We start from the raw sequence: 23125 nt of genomic DNA, 5'->3' as shown, positions 1-23125 counted from the left end.
TTACCTAAATGATAGCTTTATTATAACCCAGTGGTTTTACCACACACTTGAGATGTTGAAAATGATTGCTTCATAAATGAATCTAAAAATATTGGTTTAGGCAGAAAGCAACAGTAATTGAGTTATGCAAAGAGACAGATAACCAGACAAATAAGCAAAGAAAACAGCAGTGAAACAGCGAATTAGAAGGGAGAATTATACATGAACCTCTTCTATTGTTCCTATCCCTATGGCACTGCCGCGACGTCCATGATACCTACTGGGACTTTTCCCTGGGACAAGTAATGACTGAATCACACAGGGCAGTAGAAAGCAGAGAAAGAGAAAGAGGGATAAATAGAAAGAGATTGAGAGTTGCAGAGAAACGAAGTCACCATGAGATTTCATGCAGCAGGTAGCATTGGAACAGCAAGGTGCAAATTAGAACATGAGCTCACAGTATACCATAGGACAGAGAAGACAGGTGACATATTGAGCACACATTGAAAGGCCATTCATATTGAAAGCTCGACTAGAGTCTGAGACCACAGAGTGGCATAACGTACTGTATTTGGTAGAGCTGGGATGATAAACCAAAAAGTATCGACACCGACCATACCGACAGCTTATCGTGGACATTTTGCAGATATTGTTCACTACGATAAGTAGCCTTTACTAGAGAAGTGTGATGTTTAAAATGAAATCAGTTTGCTAATATGGCCGATCGTTAATGGCACAACATTCAAAATACTATTTTTAAGGGAAATATTGTGGTGCACAATGCATTAAACTTATCCTTCAATTTAACGTTATCGTGATCATTTAGTCAATTTATCATGATTATGTCTTTTTAAAATTAAATATGACAGATAGAGAGAGAGATACAGGAGGGTCTGTCACAATCCAAAGAGTTAGTATGTGAAAGGGCAGATTTACTTTGGCGAACTAATTGAAAAACAGCAGCTGTTTCTTTGGATTGCCAGTCAGAGTATTCTGCAACAGTGTGTGTCACACAGTGGAAATAGGTACATTCATACAGGAGACTGTGTACTAACTTCTCGTCTTCACAACTGGCCGCCAGCCACAGCTCCATACCAGATAGGCTTCATGCAGCGACAATGCTAGGCTGCATAAAGAGGCTACAGCAGCACATGCAACACTCATGCCAGCAAGGTAACAAGGGAGGGACTCTGGGTAGTCAGACAGCTCAACTCATCTCTTCTCAACTGGCTCTCAGGTTGTCAGAGAAAGCAAATCTGGATTCAAAATGTTATGAGAGTCTGAGTCAAAAGCCCACTAAGTCTGTAAAAGGGCAGAAAGGGTCTTTGGGATCATTCACATAAGAAAAACTTTTAAAAAGGTGCACTAGCGCCTACTTTTACGCCTCAACAGATCTGTGAACTGGGTTTCACAATATGAAAATGAATATGGTTTAAGATTAAGCATGACTGTATAACATTATCATGATATGAAAACGTGAAATTAACAGTGGTTCATTTAAAAATGCCATGGAAAATGGCAAACTATGGAGGTGACGGATATGAGGTTTAAGGTGGGGGGCACATATATGAAACAGTGTGTTAAATAAAGGGTTTTGAGCACAGGTAGGATAGACAAGGATGGGAGGAATAAGGCGTTTGCTACAGACAGTCTAGGCCAATCCCACAGGGCTGAGAGGATAGGGTATGAATGTATTGAGTGTTGTTAGGGGAGGGTCAGTGTTTACTACAGGGGAGTCAGTACTTAGGCCCACGTGGGCCTCTGGTAAAACCAAAAGGGTTACTTACTATCCCTGGGGTTTTGGGGGTCTCGGTAAAGCTGCCGCTGAGACTAGTGGAGACAGTGTGTGGCTTCTTGTTACTGAGGCCCATGGCATCCATAGACTGGCTTCTGCTGCGGATCACCCGCTACAGAGTACAGAGAGAGACGAGGAGACACGGTCGGTAAGTGTGTATGGACCCTAACCCTCGCCTTAACCACACAAACCCTGATTCTAATGATAACCAGTGATGGAGATCATGCAGGACCGTATTTGAACACTTGGGGGCAGTGTAGATAAGTGCGAGGGAAAGAGAGGTCAAAAGAGAGAAGATGTCTATTAGTGTAAGACAGTTCCAGTGCTTCACACTGACAGGAAAGTGTAAAATAAGTCTGAGGTCTGAGAGTGGGTGTTCAGAGGAGGGTGATATAATCCTTCAATGTCTTGCAGGTGCTCAGTAGACTCATCCATGAATGATGTGGAGTGGCAGGTAGCCTAGTGGTTAGAGCCTTGGGCCAGTAACAGAAAGGTTGCTAGATCGAATCCCCGAGATGACAAGGTAAAAATCTGTCGTTCTGCCCCTGAACAAGGCAGTTAACCCACTGTTCCTAGGCCGTCATTGTAAATAATAATTTGTTCTTAATGGACTTGCCTAGTTAAATAAAAAAATCAAATGTGCGGCGCTAGAGAGAAAAGAAAGAGAGAGAAAGAGAGAGACAGACAAGACAGACCCAGAGAGGAAAAGTGCATAGTGGCACATGGGTTGCCATGCGAGCAGCGTCATCAGCTCGCTAATGAGAGTCAATTACAGCGTTCTTCAAAGACACGTAATCACAGCTCCTCCACTGCCATGGCACACTGTCCTGCCCACACTCCACGCTCAGCCACCCTAATGGTCATTGATGAAGGACATAGAGTCAGATTGCAGGATGCACATTGACAGGGATGCTCCATGATCCTCGCCTGGTCACATGACACTAAAAGTGGGTAACAGCTAATTATGGAATCTTCAACGGCGCTTCCTTTACTGTGCATTATTTTTCATGTTTGAATACCCAGAATCCCTTCCAGGAAATAATATTCAACCTCTCTCATGCATGTCATGTGCCCGATTAAGCTTGCACCTCGTATAGTGGAGGGTTACCTTAAAGGACTCAAAGAAGCCCCCCCCCCCTCCACCCCCATTCTCCAGTTTGTCCTCGTCCCCTCCCAGGCCCATCATGGACTGGCTGTTGATGTGTAGCTCCTCATACAGCGTCTCCAACAGGGCCGACCGTGTGCGCTCCTGACAACAACACACATTACGCCAGTCAGAATTATAGAAATCAATCGTATGTAAACACTTGTTCAACACACAAATACACACACACACGTGTACACACACACTTGTAATGAGCATGTAAAGCAACACGATCCAGTCATTCATCATCACATACAGCATCTACAAACACACAGACAGACGTCATAGTAAAGTGAGCAGCGAGAGCCACGTGACTCCGCCCCCACACTGTACAGCATGCCGTGGCACGCTCATGCTCTCACCTCCAGCTTGGCAAACTTCTCAGCCTTGTAACAGGCGTACTCCGCATTTATCAGCTTAGTGAACAGGAACTCATGGAACTCATGTCCCTGGAGAGAAGGGGAGGAGGAAGTGCTACATGAACATGTTGTCCCTCTCATGGGCTCACCTAGTTTATGCATTACTTAGATTCATGACTTCTCACCTTTTTAAAGATGGCCGGGTCCGGTAGAGCGGGTCCAAAGAAAGGCACATCGTCTCTAGCTGTCACAGACACCTGGAGGGGTAGAAGAGAGGTGAAATGTATCCAAATGACAACAGCCCATTATGCTACCACTAAATCACATAACACTGGCTAGCCCCTAAAAACCTTTATGAGGAAGATAATGGGCAGTCAGTTACTGATTGATTTCTAGTAAGGAATATGTAGGTTGCCTTGGGCCGAGTCTCTATGTATTGAAAAATACAGGCTTGAGCAGGGTTATAGACTGTGAGGAGTGTCCCTAGGCTTATAGTACCTTGTACGTGACGTTGTCTGAGCAGGCATTCTCCACTTGCGCCACCACATAGGCATGCAGGAAGTTGGAGGCTATCATGTCTGGCACAAAGGGCGTGTTTTCCTCTTGAAACAAGATGGCCACGATGTCGTTGCCTATGTGCCTTTTCCTCTGCAGCTGCAAACACAACAGCACAAACAACAGTGTCTCCATTATGGACATAAACTTTATCACTGCATTAAGGTCAGCCAAGAACACCTAGATTAATTCAACAGGTAAAAACTCCACTAAATGCATAGTACAGAAACAATTTGTGCTTACTAATTGTAAGTATGAAACATCTCTCTAAAAGAAGTTTTCAAGTAACAATTGCGGTCATGTGATGCATATTGAAAGGCATAGGGCAGCCTATAGCCCATTCAGTGAGTGGAGACTAAAAGGGACAGCCCAGTGAGCACCATCTGGTGTCCATGGACTTTGAAAAGACCTTGACTGGCCTTGATTTCAATGTCCACAGACGTCCCTTCAAATCTGAACCGGACCAAATTTGAACAAATCATAGATGTCTAAGTTTCAGAAGTGTGGACAGTCAGTACACCACAGTACAGTACAGTACAGCAGAGTACAGTACAGTACACCACAGTACAGTACAGCACAGCAGAGTACAGTACAGTACACCACAGTAGAGTACAGCACAGCAGAGTACAGTACAGTACACCACAGTACAGTACAGCACAGCAGAGTACAGTACAGAACAGAACAGTTCAGTACAATACAGTAAATTAGAGTATAGTTCAGTACAGTAGAGTACAGTAATGTACAGTAAAGAGTATATATACTTCAGTACAGTACAATGCAGTAGAGTACAGTACAGAAGAGCACAGTAGAGTAAAGTACAGTATAGTTGACTATATTGTACTGCACTGTACCCTACTGTACTTTACTGTACTTTAGTGCTGAGCGATTACCAACATTTCGGTTATTTTAAACAACTAATCGATTGACGTTGCATGAATTATTTGAATTCCATTTCGTTCTGTTTTTTCTATGAGCTCAATGCGCGCATTGCGTAGTTTCTCTAGAGGTAAATCAGATCAAGCTCGAACTGTGCCATGTCGTAGGGAGTTGTAGATTCCAACAGGCACATATTCTACATAGTCTAGTGCAGAAAATGTGGTAATTAACTTCAATGACCATAATCCATTGCACGCCTACTTGTCCGGTCTGTATGTTTATTTTAAGCCTGCTACGTTAGTGTGGGGCAGACATGGAGAGGGAGAGAAGAGACAGAACAATGTGTGATCGAGAGGGATAGAGAGCAGTTGCTTCACAAGGTATCTCTACCTGAAAATACATGATCTAAGTGATTGATAGTTGGTATTCAGCAGTCATAAAAGTATGCCTTATTTACTTTGACGAACTACTAAAATAGTGATTTTGTCAGACAGCATAGGCAGCAGCTCTATAGAGAGATGATGATGATTTGGAATGAAATAATACATTCATCAAATAAAATAAATGTATTAAAAACAACAATTGAACATTTTTATTAAAGTAATGTGAATAAATTATGCTTAACAAGTGATTAGCAGTAATGGGCAGTCACTACCATCATGGGACTTTTATTAATTGTTTTATTCTGTGTTGTTACAACATTCAACCCACATAATGCATAGTACATTTAATGTTGAAAAAAAATTGCGAAACCGAAATTGAAAACTGTGATAATTTTCCGAAACTGAACCGACCTTAAAAAGTAGTAATCTCTCAGCACTACTGTCCCTTACTGTATACTGTTCTCTAATGTACTGTACTCTACTGAACTAAACTTTACTGTACTGTGTTCTGCTGTACTGTGCAGTACTGTGCTGTCCAAACTTGTGACACATAGACTTCCGGTCCGGACCGACCAAAATTGGTCTTGTTTGGGAGTGGAGCTCATTACAATAATAAGAACATTTTTAAAATACGTATTTTCAATGTCCGTAAAAAAAGTATTTTTAACATCCGTAAAATACATATTTTCAAAGTCCGTAAATTARGCATTTTCAACTTCTATAAAATACGTATTTTCAACTTTAATTCAGAACTGAAAATTAACCTAATTTCAACGTCTGGAAAATCTAATCAAATCAAATTTGATTTGTCACATGCGCCAAATACCACAGGTCCTTACCGTGAAAATGCTTACTTACGAGCCCTTAACAAACAATGCAGTTCAAGAAATAGAGTTAAGAAAATATATACTAAATAAACTAAAGTAAAAAATATTTGATTAATTGTTCAGCAGTCTTTTGTTGATTAATTGTTCAGCAGTCTTATGGCTTGGGGGTAGAAGCTGTTAAGGAGCCTTTTGGACCTAGACTTGGCGCTCCGGTACCACTTGCCGTACGGTAGCAGAGAGAACAGTCTATGACTTGGGTCAATAGGGTGACTGGAATCTTTGATAATTTTTGGGCCTCTTTTCAACCTCATTTTGGTCACTGGGAGATCATATTTCCCTGCACTGTGATTATAGGCCTCTACAGCTTAGCACTTGCTCTCTAACATGTGTTGACTCACTGATCAGTCACCAGTTTGACATGTTATTCTGCACACCCCTGTGAACATTGGGGAGATATTCATGACACCTGTTGATTAATGACATTCACTGCAGAGCAAAGCTCTCCCATAAAATAGCACAGAGCATATTGATAGTATGCATAAAACAGTAAGGCAAATATTTATTTTTAGGGCTTTAGCTGCTGAATTGCTTTATAGTCCTGTGTTTTACACATGAGAACAATCAACCATCTGTTTCAAGCTCTAAAGAAATAAGAAAGACGTTGTTGTTATTATCATAGAGGCTTTATATCTATTCAATAATCACACACACACACACACACACACACACACACACACACACACACACACACGACACATCACACACACACACACACACACACACACACACACACACACACCGGGGCCAGTAGGGGCCAGATGGTACCAGAACAGCCACTATGCATGAGGGCAGATGGACAACAAGGGAGTGAGAGCTGTCATGTATAACCATGGTGAAACACAGACACTCAATAATGATCTCAACACAGGCTCAACGCCAAGTAAACCTCCACTTTGGACTGCTAGTTGTTTCCCTTCCTCTTTCTCTCAACACATTGTGTCTGTTCATCTTTGCCTGTATCTCTTTGGTGTCACACTGAATCTCTGCTCGTCTTTGCCTACAAGGCTATCTTCTCTGTGCCCACATGGCTCAGCTCTGTTGCTCATTCGTCTGCTGAGAATATGGACTCTCCTTGGGATGATTCTCCCAGGGGGAAAGGTGAGGTAGCTAAAATCACTCAAAACAGCAGGATAAAGCATTAAGCCACCAGACTGTCATCAAATTGGAAACTACATGTTGCTCATGCCTAGCTACTCCACATCCATCTTCACGGAAGTTACAACTTGTCATGAAAAATAGCCCCTTCAGGTCAAAGCAGACAGGGTCACTGAGGACACCAACAGGAGAAAAGAATAACAGTAAAAAAACATAATAGTGTTGTTTATGGTGGCTAGTCCCTCGGGCAAWTTTTTTTTGCCACAGATTTTACAAACCGGTACTTATTACCCAGTGATGTTACTCAATAGAAATTAAGTAGATAGAATTTACAGCCAATCTACAGCTACTGACAGACATAATGACAGACAGGATAGGGCCTGTGAGTTGACTGAGACAGTTACCTGCTGGGTGTCTCCCTCTGTGTATGGCAGTTTGGTGGACACGTGGAACATGATCTCCTTGTTGTGAAAGTTAGTGTAGACTGACTCTGTTCCTGTCTGGCCATGGGTGACGTCCAGTCCCCCTCTGAACCTGCAGAGCCAGAGTGTGAACCAGACTGTTACAGCAGCAGCACAGGTTGTCTCAGTCTTAGTGCAACCAGACAGCCCATCCACACCACTCTGTCTCATCCATCATGCAGTGAATGTGAAGGGCATTTATTCCCTTCCACTCAATCATGTCAGTAGCACTAAGAATATTATATTGCTCTAAATTGAGAGAATAACAACAGAACTACGGTAATAAACATAGATGTATTATCTCCAGGGCTGAAAGACTGCAGTGTCATCACCCAGGGAGTCATGTCAAAGTCAATTGTAATCAATAAGAGACATGACCAGTCTATCATCTGCCATGCCAATGCCTTTCTAAGCCCACTCTTACCCTTTAAAGTCATGGAGCTCAATCTTGTCGCCCAGAAACTCCAAGAACTCCACAAAAGCAGGACTCTCGTCGCTGTTCCCAAAGAGCTCCTCCTCAGTGGTCTGCAGGGAGAAATACAAGGCCGTGAAGAGGAAGTAAGACATCTGAACTCAACAGTTCCACAGGAGGAAGCACAGCAAATCCTCTTAGTTTGGGGAGGGAGAAGCTCAGTGGCCAAGCTGGCATGCAATGATGAGTAGCACAGTCATAATAATACTCCAAATTCAGGAACCCATCAACTGTTATAAATACAGTATATATGACTTTATATGATTTTACTACCACAGGGTATATACCACTCACCTGGCCAAACTTCTGATAAATGACTCCAAACTTGAAGTTGTTGCTGATGACATGCTCATCAAAGGTGACAATGAGCCTTGAGGCCTGGAAAATGATAGTACATTCAGCAGAGTCAAGGTGAAGGTGACTACCTCTTAGAAAAAAGGGTTCCCTCTGTGGAAAGGGTTCCACATGGAACCAAAAAGAGTTCTACCTGGAACCAAAAGGGTTCTACCTAGTACCAAAAATAGTTCTACAAAGGGGTTATCCTATGGGGACAGCCGAAGAACCCTTTTAGGTTCTAGATACTGTAGCACATTTTCTTTTTCTAATAGTGTAGCATCAATGTAGAGCAGTGATGGGGGGATCATAAATAGATGAGAAATACAACATTAATACAGCAATAAATGCTCCTTGCTGGACCATAATATTACTGTATAATACAAAAGTAATAAAATAGTTTGCTACTCCATTGTACATTTCACGATGAATACAGAGCCTACCTTCGGGTAGAGGACTGGGTAAAATCTGTCCACGTTTACCTCTTCAAACACCAGCTGCAAAATAAAAATGTACTTTCAACTTTTCCTCCTGCCATTGCAACTTTATACAATAACTTTTGTTTCAACTCCACATCTATGAAGTCCCTTTCCAACCATTGTCCACAACATGTCCTCTAGGCTCTGTCATCCTACCTTGGCCATCTGGACCACGTTGGGGAACTCAGTCAGGCAAGAGATAGGAATCACATCATGGTGGGTTTTTAATTTGGTCCTAAAAGACAAAATGTTAGAACAGTCACATAGATATTCACCATTCTGTTTCTAGAGAGGGGATTATATTTGTTTTCCATGTCAAGACCCTTCAACACTTTGGTGCCATTTCAAATGTGTTTCCTTCCCATTTTGTTGACATCCCTGCTGATGCAAATGTGATGCAGAACTATTGTAGAGAATCTTCCCTTGGATGCTGTGGGGACACAATGGTGATTTGCATAGCCTGCCTTGCCACAGCCAACTATGAGCAACACAAACTGTTCAGACCAGAACTGTACAAAATTATTCAGGTGGTTATTAAATTATTCTTGAAAATATCATTATTTTGCCATAAAAACATTTACTTGAATATAATTAGTACTTCACTTGTTCAACCAACCTAAAAAAAAAAATGAATTCAACATAAGATAAATGCATAATATAAACAACTATTTGTGTGTAAAAACAACTACAAGGGAAATTGTGTTTAACTTACTCAATTTTCATAATATTTCCTTTCATCTTAGGAATTTTAAGTTCTTCCAACAACTTGCCATGTGGCTCTGTTTTCAGAGGATTGTGGGTCATTTTGTTTTGTTCAACTTTACGATACTTTTACACAACGTTGTATGCATGTTTGAAGAATGAAAAGCACATTTCTATATTAGTATCAAACAATTTGATATGCTTTGAGGTGTAATGGATCATGATGAACGGATATGAAAACCGTTGGGGAAATGACAATCAATGATGAGACCACCCATTCTCACAATTAGTGACATCATGCAATCCACTTTTGACAGAGGCAACTACATTAAGCTACAATGCTTTCAGCTTTACCTCCAATTAGTGTTAGTGGAATGAGCACTGCGCTCAACAATTCCTGGATACAAATGTAAAGTGATTAAATATGTAAAGCCATGTTTAACACTAAGACACGATCAATAAAAGTAACTCATCAGAAATATGTACAATATCAGTTCTAGATTTGATTAAATTAAGTTGATCTTCGCCATTTTTTATGCTGGACTTAATATATTAGTGTTTGTGAAACACCACCACCTGCAAACTGAGCACACTAACTAACACAACTACTCTCAGCCATACACCACCTGCAAACTGAGCACACTAACTAACACAACTACTCTCAGGCCATACACCACCTGCAAACTGAGCACACTAACTAACACAACTACTCTCAGCCATACACCACCTGCAAACTGAGCACACTTAAACTAACACAACTACTCTCAGCCATACACCACCTGCAAACTGAGCACACTAACTAACACAACTACTCTCAGCCATACACCACCTGCAAACTCAGGCCACATTGGAATAGAGAGCCCCGTCTCAATATTTTCTGTCTTCATGGGTCATTTCTCAGTATACGTCTTGAGCCAACTCAGTGAATGTTGGTATTTGACGTAACTGAGGTGGTGACTGTACCAGAAGCATGGAAACTGCCCAGCTGATCATTAGACAGCAGGTGGGCCACCCGCTCGCCTGCTTCTTTCTTCCATCAAGTGGGAGGAGGAAAAACAGCCGCTACTGCTGGAGTCCTCTCTCTAGGGTTGTAAAATTCATTCACAGCTTTTATGGAGCGTTGAGTGCTGCCTCCCGCCTTGCTACTTTATCATTAGTGTTATAACGGGGAGGAGTTGAGAATTTCAGTGGCCTGTGTTTAAGGCCAGAGTGCTAACCCTGAGCTAAATTAACCTCTCTCTGACCACATAGTGGACCTCGATAGGGATGGAAATGTGGACAGGACTGCTTAGAGGCTGAAGCAGACCGATGCCCTCTCCTCTACTCTGGGTCAGATGTTATTGAGCACGCCATGGTGGTCAAGCGCCTGCAGTCCATTATTGACTATACTGTCCTGGAACAGTATTTGTACTGCACACTAGGTGAAGAGAGCCTGAGAGGAGGCCACAAAGGGAGAGAAATACACAGAGAGAGAGAGAGAGAGAGAGAGAGAGAGAAAGCGAGAGAGTGGTTCATGGGAAAGAAATAGAAAGAAAGAGAGAGAGGAAAAGAGCGGCACATGGGGAGAGAAATAAAGAGAGTGCTGGAGACATAAGAGGATGGGGGAGAACGGCAGTGGGCAATAGAGAAAAGAAACAGGAGAGGAGATAATGTGTAGAGAGGGAGGTGGCAGGGGAGAGATAAAGATAATTGTTACCTTAGCAGCAAGCGGAGGTGCTCCTGGTCCCCGATGACGTCATACTTCATGGAGAAGACCAGGTGYCCCAGGGCAGTGTCCATGGAGTAGTAGTTAAAGTGTTCCTATAGAGACATTACCAGGAGATCCCCTCAAATAACAACTCATCCATGCCTCAGGCACTTGTTCATTAATTCTCTGACTGGCCTAGTCCCCCTCAGCTCCACTGCTCAAACAGACAGAAGCTCCTCCAACCTAACAGTGGTAAATACAGAAAATACTTTCATTTGTTAGAAACACAGTCTCCCCCCAGGATAATGAATGGATGTAGGCTCACCCTGTTATGTAAGCAAGCTGAGGGAATCTGAGCTAGCAAAAAACATACTTCCTTCTATTTCCATTTCAGTTTCAATCTATTCCAATTTCAGCTGGAATGAATACTCCAGAAAAACATGGGGAGCCTATAAGACTATGCTCACCTTGCCCATGAACTGTTTCCTGTAGATCTTGGCAATGCTGTTGGTCTCCAGCTTGATGTGGGAGGCAGCACATGGCTGCTGCTCAGGCGTGGCACTGGATTTGTGATTGGTCCCCTCGATCCAGTAGCCTCCAAACTGAGGCAGCAGGATAAGGGGGAAGGGGCTCCTACGACCCAGGACCTGATATCAACCATGATGACACAGGTTAACGGTTACATGAAAATAAACACAATACATGGAATTAAATTCAACAGCAGATAAAGGGTTACCACACTATGGGTTCACACAGAATGTTTATGACGTATCACAAAGCTCTATATGCGAGACAGATTTCAGTTTCAGATTGTTTGTACCTCGTGAACGCTGGGGTAAGGGATATAGTCCTCCTCTGTCTGCAGAGAAAATCACATGTCATACTGATGAACAACATTGTTCTATTTCCCATCATAGTGCCCTCATAAATGCAGCATGTGACTTTTGTGTTCAAAGCACAATCAATCAATATACAAATGCTCAATCTACAAAGCCCATTACTTAAATGAAAGGAACCTACATTACATCATAGACTGAAACCACTTTAACTCTGAGTGGGAAACCCAACTAAAATGGCACAATTTTTAGAGTGGCCAACACAATAAACTCAACAATGTATTCACATCTGAATTATCCCCTATTGTCAGGGCCTTAGTGAGCATTTCTTTGTTTGGATACAGACTGTCAACCCGCTGAGGATATGTTACAAAGTCTACCGTTCCTAGACTCACTTTGAGGGGTGGAGGGAGGATGCATCTCTGCTCGTCCATTCTGCTGCCCTGTGGAGGTAGATAGAGGCATGCCAGGGGACAGGTGATATACACAATACACACACACTCACACAGCTGCACAAAATATTAGACTTCTTACTCCAATTTCACTTTTTAAAATGTTTAATATTCAAGTTCATAATGTATCAAATGTTCCTCTATAACTAACCTTGGCATTACAGGTACAAAGGAAAAGAGAGACATGAGAAGCTTTCAGATGAAGGGCAATACATTGTTTCAACATATCAACTAGACATATGTAGCATCATGAGGAAGCAAAGGCAGAGAGAATTCAAATGTAAGTGGAAGAGAAAAGAGAGGGTAGTAACTGAAGCAGAGGAGTGACAGTGTGAAAGACAGGGGACAACAGGGAAGGTGTCATCAACAGGCAGATCCCAGACTATTCACAGTACCCACGTTCAGAACGTGTTTGGGGCATCGAACAGTACTGTATAGAGCAGTGGTGGCATGCAACGCTCTTCCGTCGCAGCTTGCTCAAGCGAACAGCAAGATGAGCTTTAAAAGACAAATCAAGCAGCACCTCACGGCAAACGACCTTAACGTCCCGCATTTTCTGTATATAGTTGGTTTTGGATTTGCATAATATGTATGATATGTATTTGTTTATGTTCTATTATTTTTCTTTTGTAGTGTATTATGTTGCGCTTTTATGTTTTTATGTTTGTGGACCCCAGGAAGAATACAGTAGCTGGGGCTTATGCAACAGCTAATGGAGATACATATAAACAAACACCATTGAGATAATCAGAGTGAGTAAAGTAACTGAAACAGAAGCAGTTAAAAGGCCCAGTGCTTCACACAAGGAGCTAATTGGTCACTGTTCCAACAGGGACAGTTTATAGCTTAGAATTAGCTTTGCTACACATAGAGATAGAGACGTTGATAGGCTCTTAAAGGCTGATAGCTCTTTGAGCTGATAACGTAGATACAGAGGGAATATTCCAATACGAAGACCCAGTACGTATTATGCAGTATAGTAGTAGCACTCATAATTCATCAAACCATCTAAGATCTGCTTCACTTACAGTATATACTCTACTACGCTGTGCTCATCAAATGAATAAGAATATGAGCTGGCTTTGTCTCCTAAACCCTAACAGTGTCACACAAAAAATAAAGCACAAATGTTGTAAACCGGAAACAGGACAAAGACACTTTCCATCTCGGCCTCTCAGAGCACAGAGGAGAAACTACAAAGAAGACAAAGCAGTGAGGATAGTATACAGCAGAGCTCTCAGACCACTTACTGTACCTGCATCCTCTCGATCATTGCAAATAGGTCCGAGGTCTGAGGGAGAGAGACAGACAAATCGAAGAGGGAGAGTGGTTTACTGACTGGTAAAATATGCTGGCTCTGCAGTGGTCTTCACATGAGATTTCTCTTGTGTTCATCCCAAAACATTTGTGGATATGGAGCTGGGAGTTTTGCTGATCCAAGTCCTATTTTCTTTACAACCTGCCTCTGACTCCTCCATGGCATCGATGTGCTGCACTTCTTTCCCAGGCCTGTCACACCACCCCGGCACAACACCAGCCCAACTGAAACTCCATTCAGTATTCACTGAATTGCTCCTCCACACTGGAAAACAATCTCCTGGAAACATATATATTCCTCTGAAGGAGTGCAGCCCAGTGCCTCTAAAGGCGGTGGAGGAATATTAAGGCTGAAAACAGCCACTAACCACCTCAGCTGACTTCCTGGCACTGTGTGTTAACTCTGGATACTCAAGGTGTGTTGATGAGTGACCGTAATACACTTAGCCTATTAGATCAACATGGAATGGGGAGAGTAGATGTCTGTCAGCAAATGAAAACAAATGAGATACCTGGCTTTACAAACTGGTTCTAATATTACCCTCCGTCTGCCAGCCCTGTTCATTTACAATCAATAGAAGTCTACTGTACAACTCCACTATCAGCTCCCATTAACTGCAGGATCCATTCTATCCCAGATAAGAGACATTCATACAGAGTAAGAGAAGTAATAGCCACAGCCAGGCAGTTGTTCTCCACAGAACCTGCTACCCTGATGCTGGGCAGCTCCACCCTGACCACAACGCATCGGCTAGGGGAGTTACCAATTAAAGCCTTTGTGAGCTAGAGCGTCACATAGCCAATGATAGCCCAGATTGTTGTGCAGAGAGGCCCTCTCTGTACCATGTAACAAACGTGGAATGAGGTGTCAAGCTGATGTTTCCACATGACAACATACATTTACTATGGGCACACTAGGACTTACTAAAAGGGTGCATACACACTACTCACATACACACATACTGACCAACATTGGCTTGTCTCAATAAAGCCATGGGTGCAACCCATTGTTCCCTGTGTGAACAAACAGTGTCATATGATACGCTGGCAGATCCTACTGCCACCTTGAAAACAAACATAAGTGCAAACCAACATGGACCAAATTGCCAGTGTGTATCGGAACCCAAAACTAAGATATTACTGTTTTTCATACATAAATATTCACCTCACCAAATCTGTGACTGTGCAGTAATAACCTAGCCTGCACGTGCAGGATGACTGAACTATCTGCCAGAGACAAACAGACCATTGAGAGGTGCTGACATGATAATGAGTAACAGTGATGGGACTGGAAACTGCACTAAAGACCAACCCTGACCTAATGGCCTCCTATACTAGACTCTCAATTGTCTCTGTAGCTACTGTAAACTGTTCTATCAAAACCAAGCTAACCAAATTAGTTGATCACACATCTGTCATGTTCAACCAATCTCTGTGCACATGCGAAATCAACAAATTAATATGAATGATAAGACACAGCTGTGACTTCAGGTGAGAACAGCTGTTCTGACTGCTACAGAGTAATGTCGATCAAATATGCATTTAGAGTAACACTACACTGAAAGATATCTAAGATCACAGTGATCTGCACTACAGAATCCCTCAGTCTCTTACTCATTGAGAACAGTAAGAATAAATACTTACATCGCTGTGTCGTCTCCTCTGGCCCCGTGTAATAACCGCAGGGCTGAGGAACACATGGCCACTCTTAGTCATCCTGAAGTCAGTCATAACTTCAAAACTCCAGTGTACTGGTATATTTGTCTCTCTGTGTGTGTAGTGACCAGATGCTCAGAGGCCTGACTACTACTGTCACTTTACACTCTGTATTCTACTGCATCTAAAAACACAACAGGAACTGCTGCTGTGTCTCATGTCTAAATAGCTCTGCATGCCCATTAGAATGCATGGGTGTGTCTGTGGGTATAGGTCTGTATGTACTATATCTGTGTGAGCATGTGCCTGACTGTAAAGATCCTCCCCCTCTCTTCCTCTTTTCACACACTCTGTCTGTTCTCTAGGAAGTAGAGAGAGAGAGGCACTGCGTTTCTCCACCTCCCACTGTGAATAACTATGCCTCTCTCCGGCATATTTGCCCTGCCTCTCTTGCTTTGTACAGTCTTCTTTTTTACCCTTTCATATGGTGAAAATACTGTCTTCCTCTTTCTGGCCTTCCCCCTCTCAATCCAAAGGGCTTTATTGGCATGGGAAACATTTGTTAACACTGCCAAAGCAAGTGAAATAGACAATAAATACAAGTGAAATAAACAATAAAACATGTACAGTAAACAAAGGAATAGAGACATTTCAAATTCTCTCTCTCTCTCTCTCTCTCTCTCTCTCTCTCTTCATCTCTCATTCCTCTTATCTCTCTTCTCCTCTCTTTCTCTCTCTCCTCTCTCTCTCTCTCTCTCTCTCTCTCTCTCCTCTCTCTCTCTCTCTCTCTCTCTCTCTCTCTCTCTCTCTCTCTTCTCTCCTCTCTCTCTCTCTCTCTCTCTCTCTCTCTCTCTCTCTCTCTCTCTCTCTCTCTCTCTCTCTCTCTTCGGTCTCAGTCTCTCATCTCTCTCCTGCTCTCTCTCCTACCTCTCCACTTCGTCTCCTCTCTCTGTCTCTCATCTCTCTCTCGTCTCTCTCCTCTCTTCTCGTCTCTCTCTCATCGTCTCTTCTCCTCATCTCCTTCTCTCTCTCTCTCTCTCTCTCTCTCTCTCTGGCCCCTCTCATTTCATATCCTTCTTCTCTCTCTGTCTCTCATCTCTACTCTCTCTCTCATCGTGACTACTCTCTCTCCTCTCTCTCTCTCTCTCTTCTTCTCTCTACCCTCTCATCTCTCTCTCTCTCTCTCTCTCTCTCCTCCTCTCCTCCTTCTCTCATCTCTCTCTCTCTCTCTCGTCTATAAAGAACCATGAACTCATAAACAATCTTCAGAGGCCTTTCCCACTCTACAGCATTTCCCCCAATAAATGCACTTAACATAAAGCTTGTTTCTCCACCACACACTACAAACAACTACACAGTCAAATGGTCTAGCTAAAATAATTATCACACTGGTGATTTGTGATGTTTTATTTGTGCTAACAATGACTGTGTTTTTGTATTTAAATGTTTATGCATATCGTATATTTATAGTATTATACAGAGCACATTTGGAATTGAGACTTAGGTATCAATATGTCTTCCCTGTTAAAATAAAGGTAAAATAAACACTATATTGAAGATAACAAGAATACACATTGTCTAAACTATCATACACACGGCTGTCAAACTATGGAAACATACAATCCACGAGTGCCATAGTCCACACATCCTCTGAGCTAAACACATATCATAAATATACATTCTGTACATACAGTAGTCTGTGCTCAAAACGAGCTTATTTACACTGTAAAGTAACCTTCCAGTCTGAATAACGTGTATAAACTGCCTTCCATGAACTGAAGAAGCAAATGCTCAATTTATTGATGTGCTCTGTTGTTACAGTAAGACCCTCCTTCTTCCTGTATTGACACACAGCCCTTTTCTCCAGGGGCCTTTATTGACCCTGTGAAAGTTTTAATGGGCCTGGTCTCAGATGACTCAGCAGGCTGCAGGAGCCCAAAYAGGGTCTGCTGATACTGCAAGGTCCAGGGTCTAAGATCAGGGTATCAACATCTCATCTCTTCAACTTTCAGAACAACAAGAAGGGTAAACATTCTGTAGTATATTGGGTTGTATGTGTGAGTAAGAGGAACAGAAAGAGAAAGAGGGAGAGAAAGGGGAAGAGTCTAGTTGTATTGTTATGTGAAAGTGTACACTTCTGTATTTTATGGAACTCCTCCTCTCTCTGGTACTGTCCCACTATCACATTTACAACCAATACTGACCTACTTCCTACCAAAGGGAKACACATTTCAGAAACCTCTCAATGAAAACCGCTTGGGTTCATTTTCTAATGGCGCTGCAGTTGTACAAGAAGATGAACACTGTCAGTTCATTCACCAAAATACATTTCTGCAGAGAGAAAATCAATGGAAAAAACACTAGAGGGGAGAGTTCTGAGTTTCTATGATGAGGAGGCTATGTATGCAGCATTAAACCTCTAATACCGATTGATGTCCTGAAATAAAATGGAGACACTTTACTGTGAAGGACCTTTTGTTGTACTGTAGGAAGAGCTTTGACCGAAGCGTACATTTGCATTAATGGCAGCAGATGAAGTTGGATTTTGTAGGAGAACACATTGTACAGGCCAGGGATGGGCAACTGGCGGCCAGCGGACCTATAAATAAAATTTTAAAAACTCCGTCTGGGTATCTACTTACTGTTGGGAGTTAGAGTAGTAGAATACATTAGGTGCAATTTCAATATTTTGCTGTGCATAAGCAGTCACTCAATTAGCCAATGTCAGCTAAATTGTTTTAGATTGGTAAATTAGTTATTATATTAAAAACTGAAAACAATAGCCTCCACCCTATGGCAAAATATGTAGAATTGCAGGAAATTAGCTTTAAAACTGCTATATTTTCTCTACGCCATATGGCAAAATGAGTAGAATTGCATGAAATTAGTTATAAAAGTTGCCAATCCCTGGTATAGGCTCTTTAGAATGTACTACATCTCATTTGTCAGTCTGTATACTCAGACTTTATATTAAATAACCAAACTTGGGTTCAGCAGTAATATCCTAAAAAAGGTAAACCCTGTCGATATTGTAAAGATGTGTGCAAATGTTTGAGAACATATCAGTGTATTATTATTAGACGCAAGGCTACAGGGTAATACAGTGCGTTCAGAAAGTGTTCACATCCCTTGACTTTCTACACATTTTGTTGTGTAACAAAGTGGGATTCAAATGTATTTAATTGTCCTTTTTTGTCAACGATCCACACACAATACTCTGTAATGTAAAAGTGGAAGAAAAATTGTTTTTTTATTTTTATTATGAAAAATAAAACACTAATATATCTTGGTTAGCTAAGTATTCAACCCCCTGAGTCAATACATGTTAGAATCCCATTTGACATTGACTACAGCTGTGAGTGTTTTGGGGTATATCTCTAAGAGCTTTGCATACCTAGATTGTACAATATTTGCCCATTATTCTTTTTAAAATTCAAGCTCTGTCAAGTTGGTTGTTGATCATTGCTAGACAGGCATTTTCAAGTCTTACCATAGATTTTCAAACCGATTTAAGTCAAACTGTAACCAGGCCACTCAGGAACATTCAATGTCTTCTTGGTAAGCAAGACTGAACCWGAGTTTCCTCTTATTGCAAACCGGATGCATGTTTGTGAATATTTTTCCTTCCTTTCACTCTGTCATTTAGGTTAGTATTACGGAGTAACTATCCATCCTAAATGTTCTCTTATCACAGCCATTAAACTCTGTAACTGTATTAATATCACCATTGGCCTCATGGTGAAATCCCTGAGCGGTTTCCTTCCTCTCCGGCAAACGAGTTAGGAAGGACGCCTGCATTTTGTAGTGAGTGGGTGTATTGATACACCATCCAAAGCGTAACTGACAACTTCACCATGCTCAAAGGGATATTCAGTGTCTGCTTTTTTGTATTTTCACCCATCTACCAATAGGTTCCCTTCTTTTCAAGGCATTGGAAAACCTCCCTGGTCTTTGTGGTTGAATCTGTCCTTGAAATTCACTTCTCTACTGAGGGACCTTACAGATAATTGTATGTGTGTGGTACAGAGATGGAGTTGTCATGTTAAGCACTATTAATGCACACAGAATGAGTCCGTGCAACTTATTACGTGTCTTGTTAAGCAAATTTGTATTCCTGTACTCATTTAGGCTTGCCATAACAAAGGGGTTGAATTATTATTGACTCTGTTTCACCTGTCTTTGTGAATGTCTCCACCCCCCTCCAGGTGTCGCCCACCTTCCCCATTATTCCCTGTGTGTTCTCTGTTTGTCTGTTGCCAGTTCGTTTGTTGAAGTCAACCAGCGTTTTGTGTCTCAGCTCCTGCTTTTTCCCGTCTCTTTTCTCGCCCTCCTGGTTTTGACCCTTGCCTGTTCTGACTCCGKGCCCGCCTGCCTGACCACTCTGCCTGCCCCTGAGCCTGCCTGCCACCCGGTACCGTTGCCCCACCTCTGGTTTACTGACCCCTGCCTGTCTAGACCTGTCTATCGCCTGCCCCTGGTGGAATATTAAACTATTGTTTCTTCAACATGGTCTGCATCTGGGTCTTACCTTCATACCTGATAGACTCAACACATTTCAGCTTCTCATTTGTAATTAATTTGTAAAAATGTAAATTAAAATAAAAAATCCACCTTGACATTATGGGATAATGTGTGTAGATCAGTGATCCAAAATCTCAATGTAATCCATTTTAAATTCAGGGTGTAACAAAACAAAATGTGGAAAAAGTCAAGTGGTGTGAATACTTTCTGAAGGCACCGTAAACATCAACTATTGACATTTAAACACATTGAGAGAGAATAGATCTTTATTGCCATTGAAAGTAGCCTAAACACAAAAGCAATCAGGGGCAGTTTGATGCAACAAAAGAAAGCAAACAAAATGGTGCAGTTTGAGGCCATGTGGCAGAGATTGATGTGGGCGCTGGAGTTGGGGGTGTAAGCAGGTGGGTCTGGGCAGGGGTGATGTGGGCGCTGGAGTTGGGGGTGTAAGCAGGTGGGTCTGGCAGGGGTGATGTGGGCGCTGGAGTTGGGGTGTAAGCAGGTGGTCTGGGCAGGGGTGATGTGGCGCTGGAGTTGGGGTGTAAGCAGGTGGGTCTGGGCAGGGGTGATGTGGGCGCTGGAGTTGGGGGTGTAAGCAGGTGGGTCTGGGCAGGGTGATGTGGGGCGCTGGAGTTGGGGGTGTAAGCAGGTGGGTCTGGGCAGGGGTGATGTGGGCGCTGGAGTTGGGGGTGTAAGCAGGTGGGTCTGGGCAGGGGTGATGTGGGCGCGGGAGTTGGGGGTGTAAGCAGGTGGGTCTGGGCAGGGGTGATGTTGTGGATGTTTGAAAGCGTCTGCATGATGTCATTTGTATGTGGATGTTTTGTATTGTAAGAAGAAGAAAAAAAAACTATCAGGAAGAGGTAGACAGTTGTGCTACTGTACCTACAGTGGACTCGGAAAGTATTGAGACCCCTTGACTTTTTCCAAATGTTACAGGCTTATTCTAAAATGGATTAAATGTTTTTTTGTCCCTCATCAATATAAACACTATCCCATACAGCACTTTGTTGAAGCACCTTTGGCAATGATTACAGCCTCGAGTCTTCTTGGGTATGACTCTACAAACTTGGCAGACCTTTAGGTGACTTTTAGCAAACTCCAAGCAGGCGGTCATGTGCCTTTTACTGAGGAGTTGCTTCCGTCTGGCCACTACCATAAAGGCATGTTTGGTGGAGTGCTGCAGAGATGATTGTCCTTCTGGAAGGTTCTCCCATCTCCACAGAAGAACTCTGGAGCTCTGTCAGAGTGACCTTCGGGTTCTTGCTCACCTCCCTGACCAAGGGCATTCCCCCCCGATTGCTCAGTTTGGCCAGGAGGCCAGCTCTAGGAATAGTCTTGGTGGTTCCAAACTTCTTTCATTTAAGAATGATGGAGGCCACTGTGTTCTTGGAGACCTTCAATGCTGCAGAACGTTTTTGATACCCTTCCCCAGATCTGTGCCTCGACACAATCCTGTCTCGGAGCTCTACGGACAATTGCCTCAAATCAAACCAAAGTTTATTTGTCACCTGCGCCGAATACAACAGGTGTAGACCTTACAGTGAAATGCTTACTTAAGGCTCTAACCAACAGTGCAAAAAAGACATTAGGTGAACAATAGGTAAGTAAAGAAATAAAAACAACAGTAAAAATACAGTGAAAAATAACAGTAGCGAGGCTATATACAGTAGCGAGGCTATATACAGTAGCGAGGCTATATACAGGCACCGGTTAATCGGGCTGATTGAGGTAGTATGTACATGTAGATATGGTTAAAGTGACTATGCATATATGATAAACAGAGAGTAGCAGTAGCGTAAAAGAGGGGTTGGCGGGTGGTGGCTGGCGGGACACAATGCAGTTAGCCCGGTTTGCCAATATGCGGGGACACTGGTTGGTCGGCCCAATTGAGGTAGTATGTACATGAATGTATAGTTAAAGTGTCTATGCATATATGATAAACAGAGAGTAGCAGCAGCGTAAAAGAGGGGTTTGGGGGGGGGGGGCACACAATGCAAATAGTCCAGGTAGCCATTTGATTACCTGTTCHGGAGTCTTATGGCTTGGGGGTAAAAACTGTTGAGAAGCCTTTTTGTCCTAGACTTGGCACTCCGGTACCGCTTGCCATGCGGTAGTAGAGAGAACAGTCTATGACTGGGGTGGGCCTTCCACTGACCCCCGCCTGGTATAGAGGTCCTGGATGGCAGGCAGCTTAGCCCCAGTGATGTACTGGGCCGTACGCACTACCCTCTGTAGTGCACACTACACCCATACGCACTACCCTCTGTAGTTCGACCTCATGGCTTGGTTTTTGCTCTGACATGCACTATCAACTGTGGGACCTTATATAGACAGGTATGTGTCTTTCCAAATCATGTCCAATCAATTGAATTTACCACAGGTGGACTCCAATCAAGTTGTAGAAACATCAAGGATAATCAATGGGAACAGGATGCACCTGAGCCAAATTTTGAGGCTCATAGGAACGGGTCTGAATACTTATGTATTTTTAATACATTTGAAAACATTTCTAAAAACCTGTTTTCACTTTGTCATTATGGGGTATTGTGTGTAGATTGATGAGGAAAAATAAATAATTGTATACATTTTAGAATAAGGCTGTAACGTACCAACATGTGGAAATACTTTCCGAATGCATAACACTTTAGTCAGATTTTGACTTCGTTTTCCATTGACATCAATTATAAGTAAAAATGTAACTCAAGTAGAAGGTAGAATTCACCCTGGATGTGGGAAGTGAATGTAATAAACAAGTCAAAACTGTTAAAATCTTAGCTCATTGTCAAATGCATGGTGTAGCGTTCAATAGAAACCATATGGAAACCATGCATACACACAGAGAAGGGATGTGGGCTGAATGATAAAAGGGAAATACTGTAGAGAAGTAATAACCAGCATAGTGAATAGATAAGAGCTCTCTTTCTCAAGCCCCAACATCATATTGAGAGTCCAAGTACATTTTACCTTTATTTCCTTTTACAAGTCCTTTAAGCACTCCAGGTTAGTGCCCCAGGATAGATGCAATAAGGAGCCTGTCTCCCACTGATGCACTCTCACTGCCCTCCCTTGCCTGGGGGTCTACACGCTACCCATTTTTGTTTTCTGACTTGATTACCAGAGCTACTCTGTGTGAGTG

The 23125-nt window shown here is 42.4% G+C and overlaps 1 protein-coding gene across 6 annotated transcripts in view; it reads right to left on the bottom strand.

Moving 5' to 3' along the window:
* rap1gapb (RAP1 GTPase activating protein b) overlaps positions 1 to 23125 on the bottom strand; it is a 194300-nt gene that overhangs the window by 7442 nt on the left and 163733 nt on the right. For 3 of the 6 annotated variants that reach the window (XM_070445580.1, XM_023996377.2, XM_023996376.2), the window contains 14 exons: positions 12439 to 12486; positions 12028 to 12066; positions 11675 to 11854; positions 11217 to 11320; positions 8975 to 9053; positions 8783 to 8836; positions 8301 to 8384; positions 7959 to 8059; positions 7478 to 7607; positions 3776 to 3931; positions 3463 to 3534; positions 3281 to 3367; positions 2883 to 3023; positions 1767 to 1886 (listed from right to left, as the gene is read on the bottom strand). In XM_070445580.1, coding sequence (XP_070301681.1) covers positions 1767 to 1886; positions 2883 to 3023; positions 3281 to 3367; positions 3463 to 3534; positions 3776 to 3931; positions 7478 to 7607; positions 7959 to 8059; positions 8301 to 8384; positions 8783 to 8836; positions 8975 to 9053; positions 11217 to 11320; positions 11675 to 11854; positions 12028 to 12066; positions 12439 to 12477 — 1386 coding nt within the window. In that variant the 5' untranslated portion in view covers positions 12478 to 12486. Of the gene's footprint in view, positions 1 to 1766; positions 1887 to 2882; positions 3024 to 3280; positions 3368 to 3462; positions 3535 to 3775; positions 3932 to 7477; positions 7608 to 7958; positions 8060 to 8300; positions 8385 to 8782; positions 8837 to 8974; positions 9054 to 11216; positions 11321 to 11674; positions 11855 to 12027; positions 12067 to 12438; positions 12487 to 13750; positions 13787 to 15456; positions 15936 to 23125 lie in introns of those variants that run through there. The other 3 variants (XR_002878058.2, XM_023996375.2, XM_023996374.2) reach the window with 2 other exon arrangements.

The sequence above is a fragment of the Salvelinus sp. IW2-2015 genome, linkage group LG11 (genome assembly GCF_002910315.2).
Source record: "Salvelinus sp. IW2-2015 linkage group LG11, ASM291031v2, whole genome shotgun sequence".
Lineage (NCBI taxonomy): Eukaryota > Metazoa > Chordata > Actinopteri > Salmoniformes > Salmonidae > Salvelinus > Salvelinus sp. IW2-2015.
This window is presented reverse-complemented; position numbering and strand designations above follow the sequence as displayed.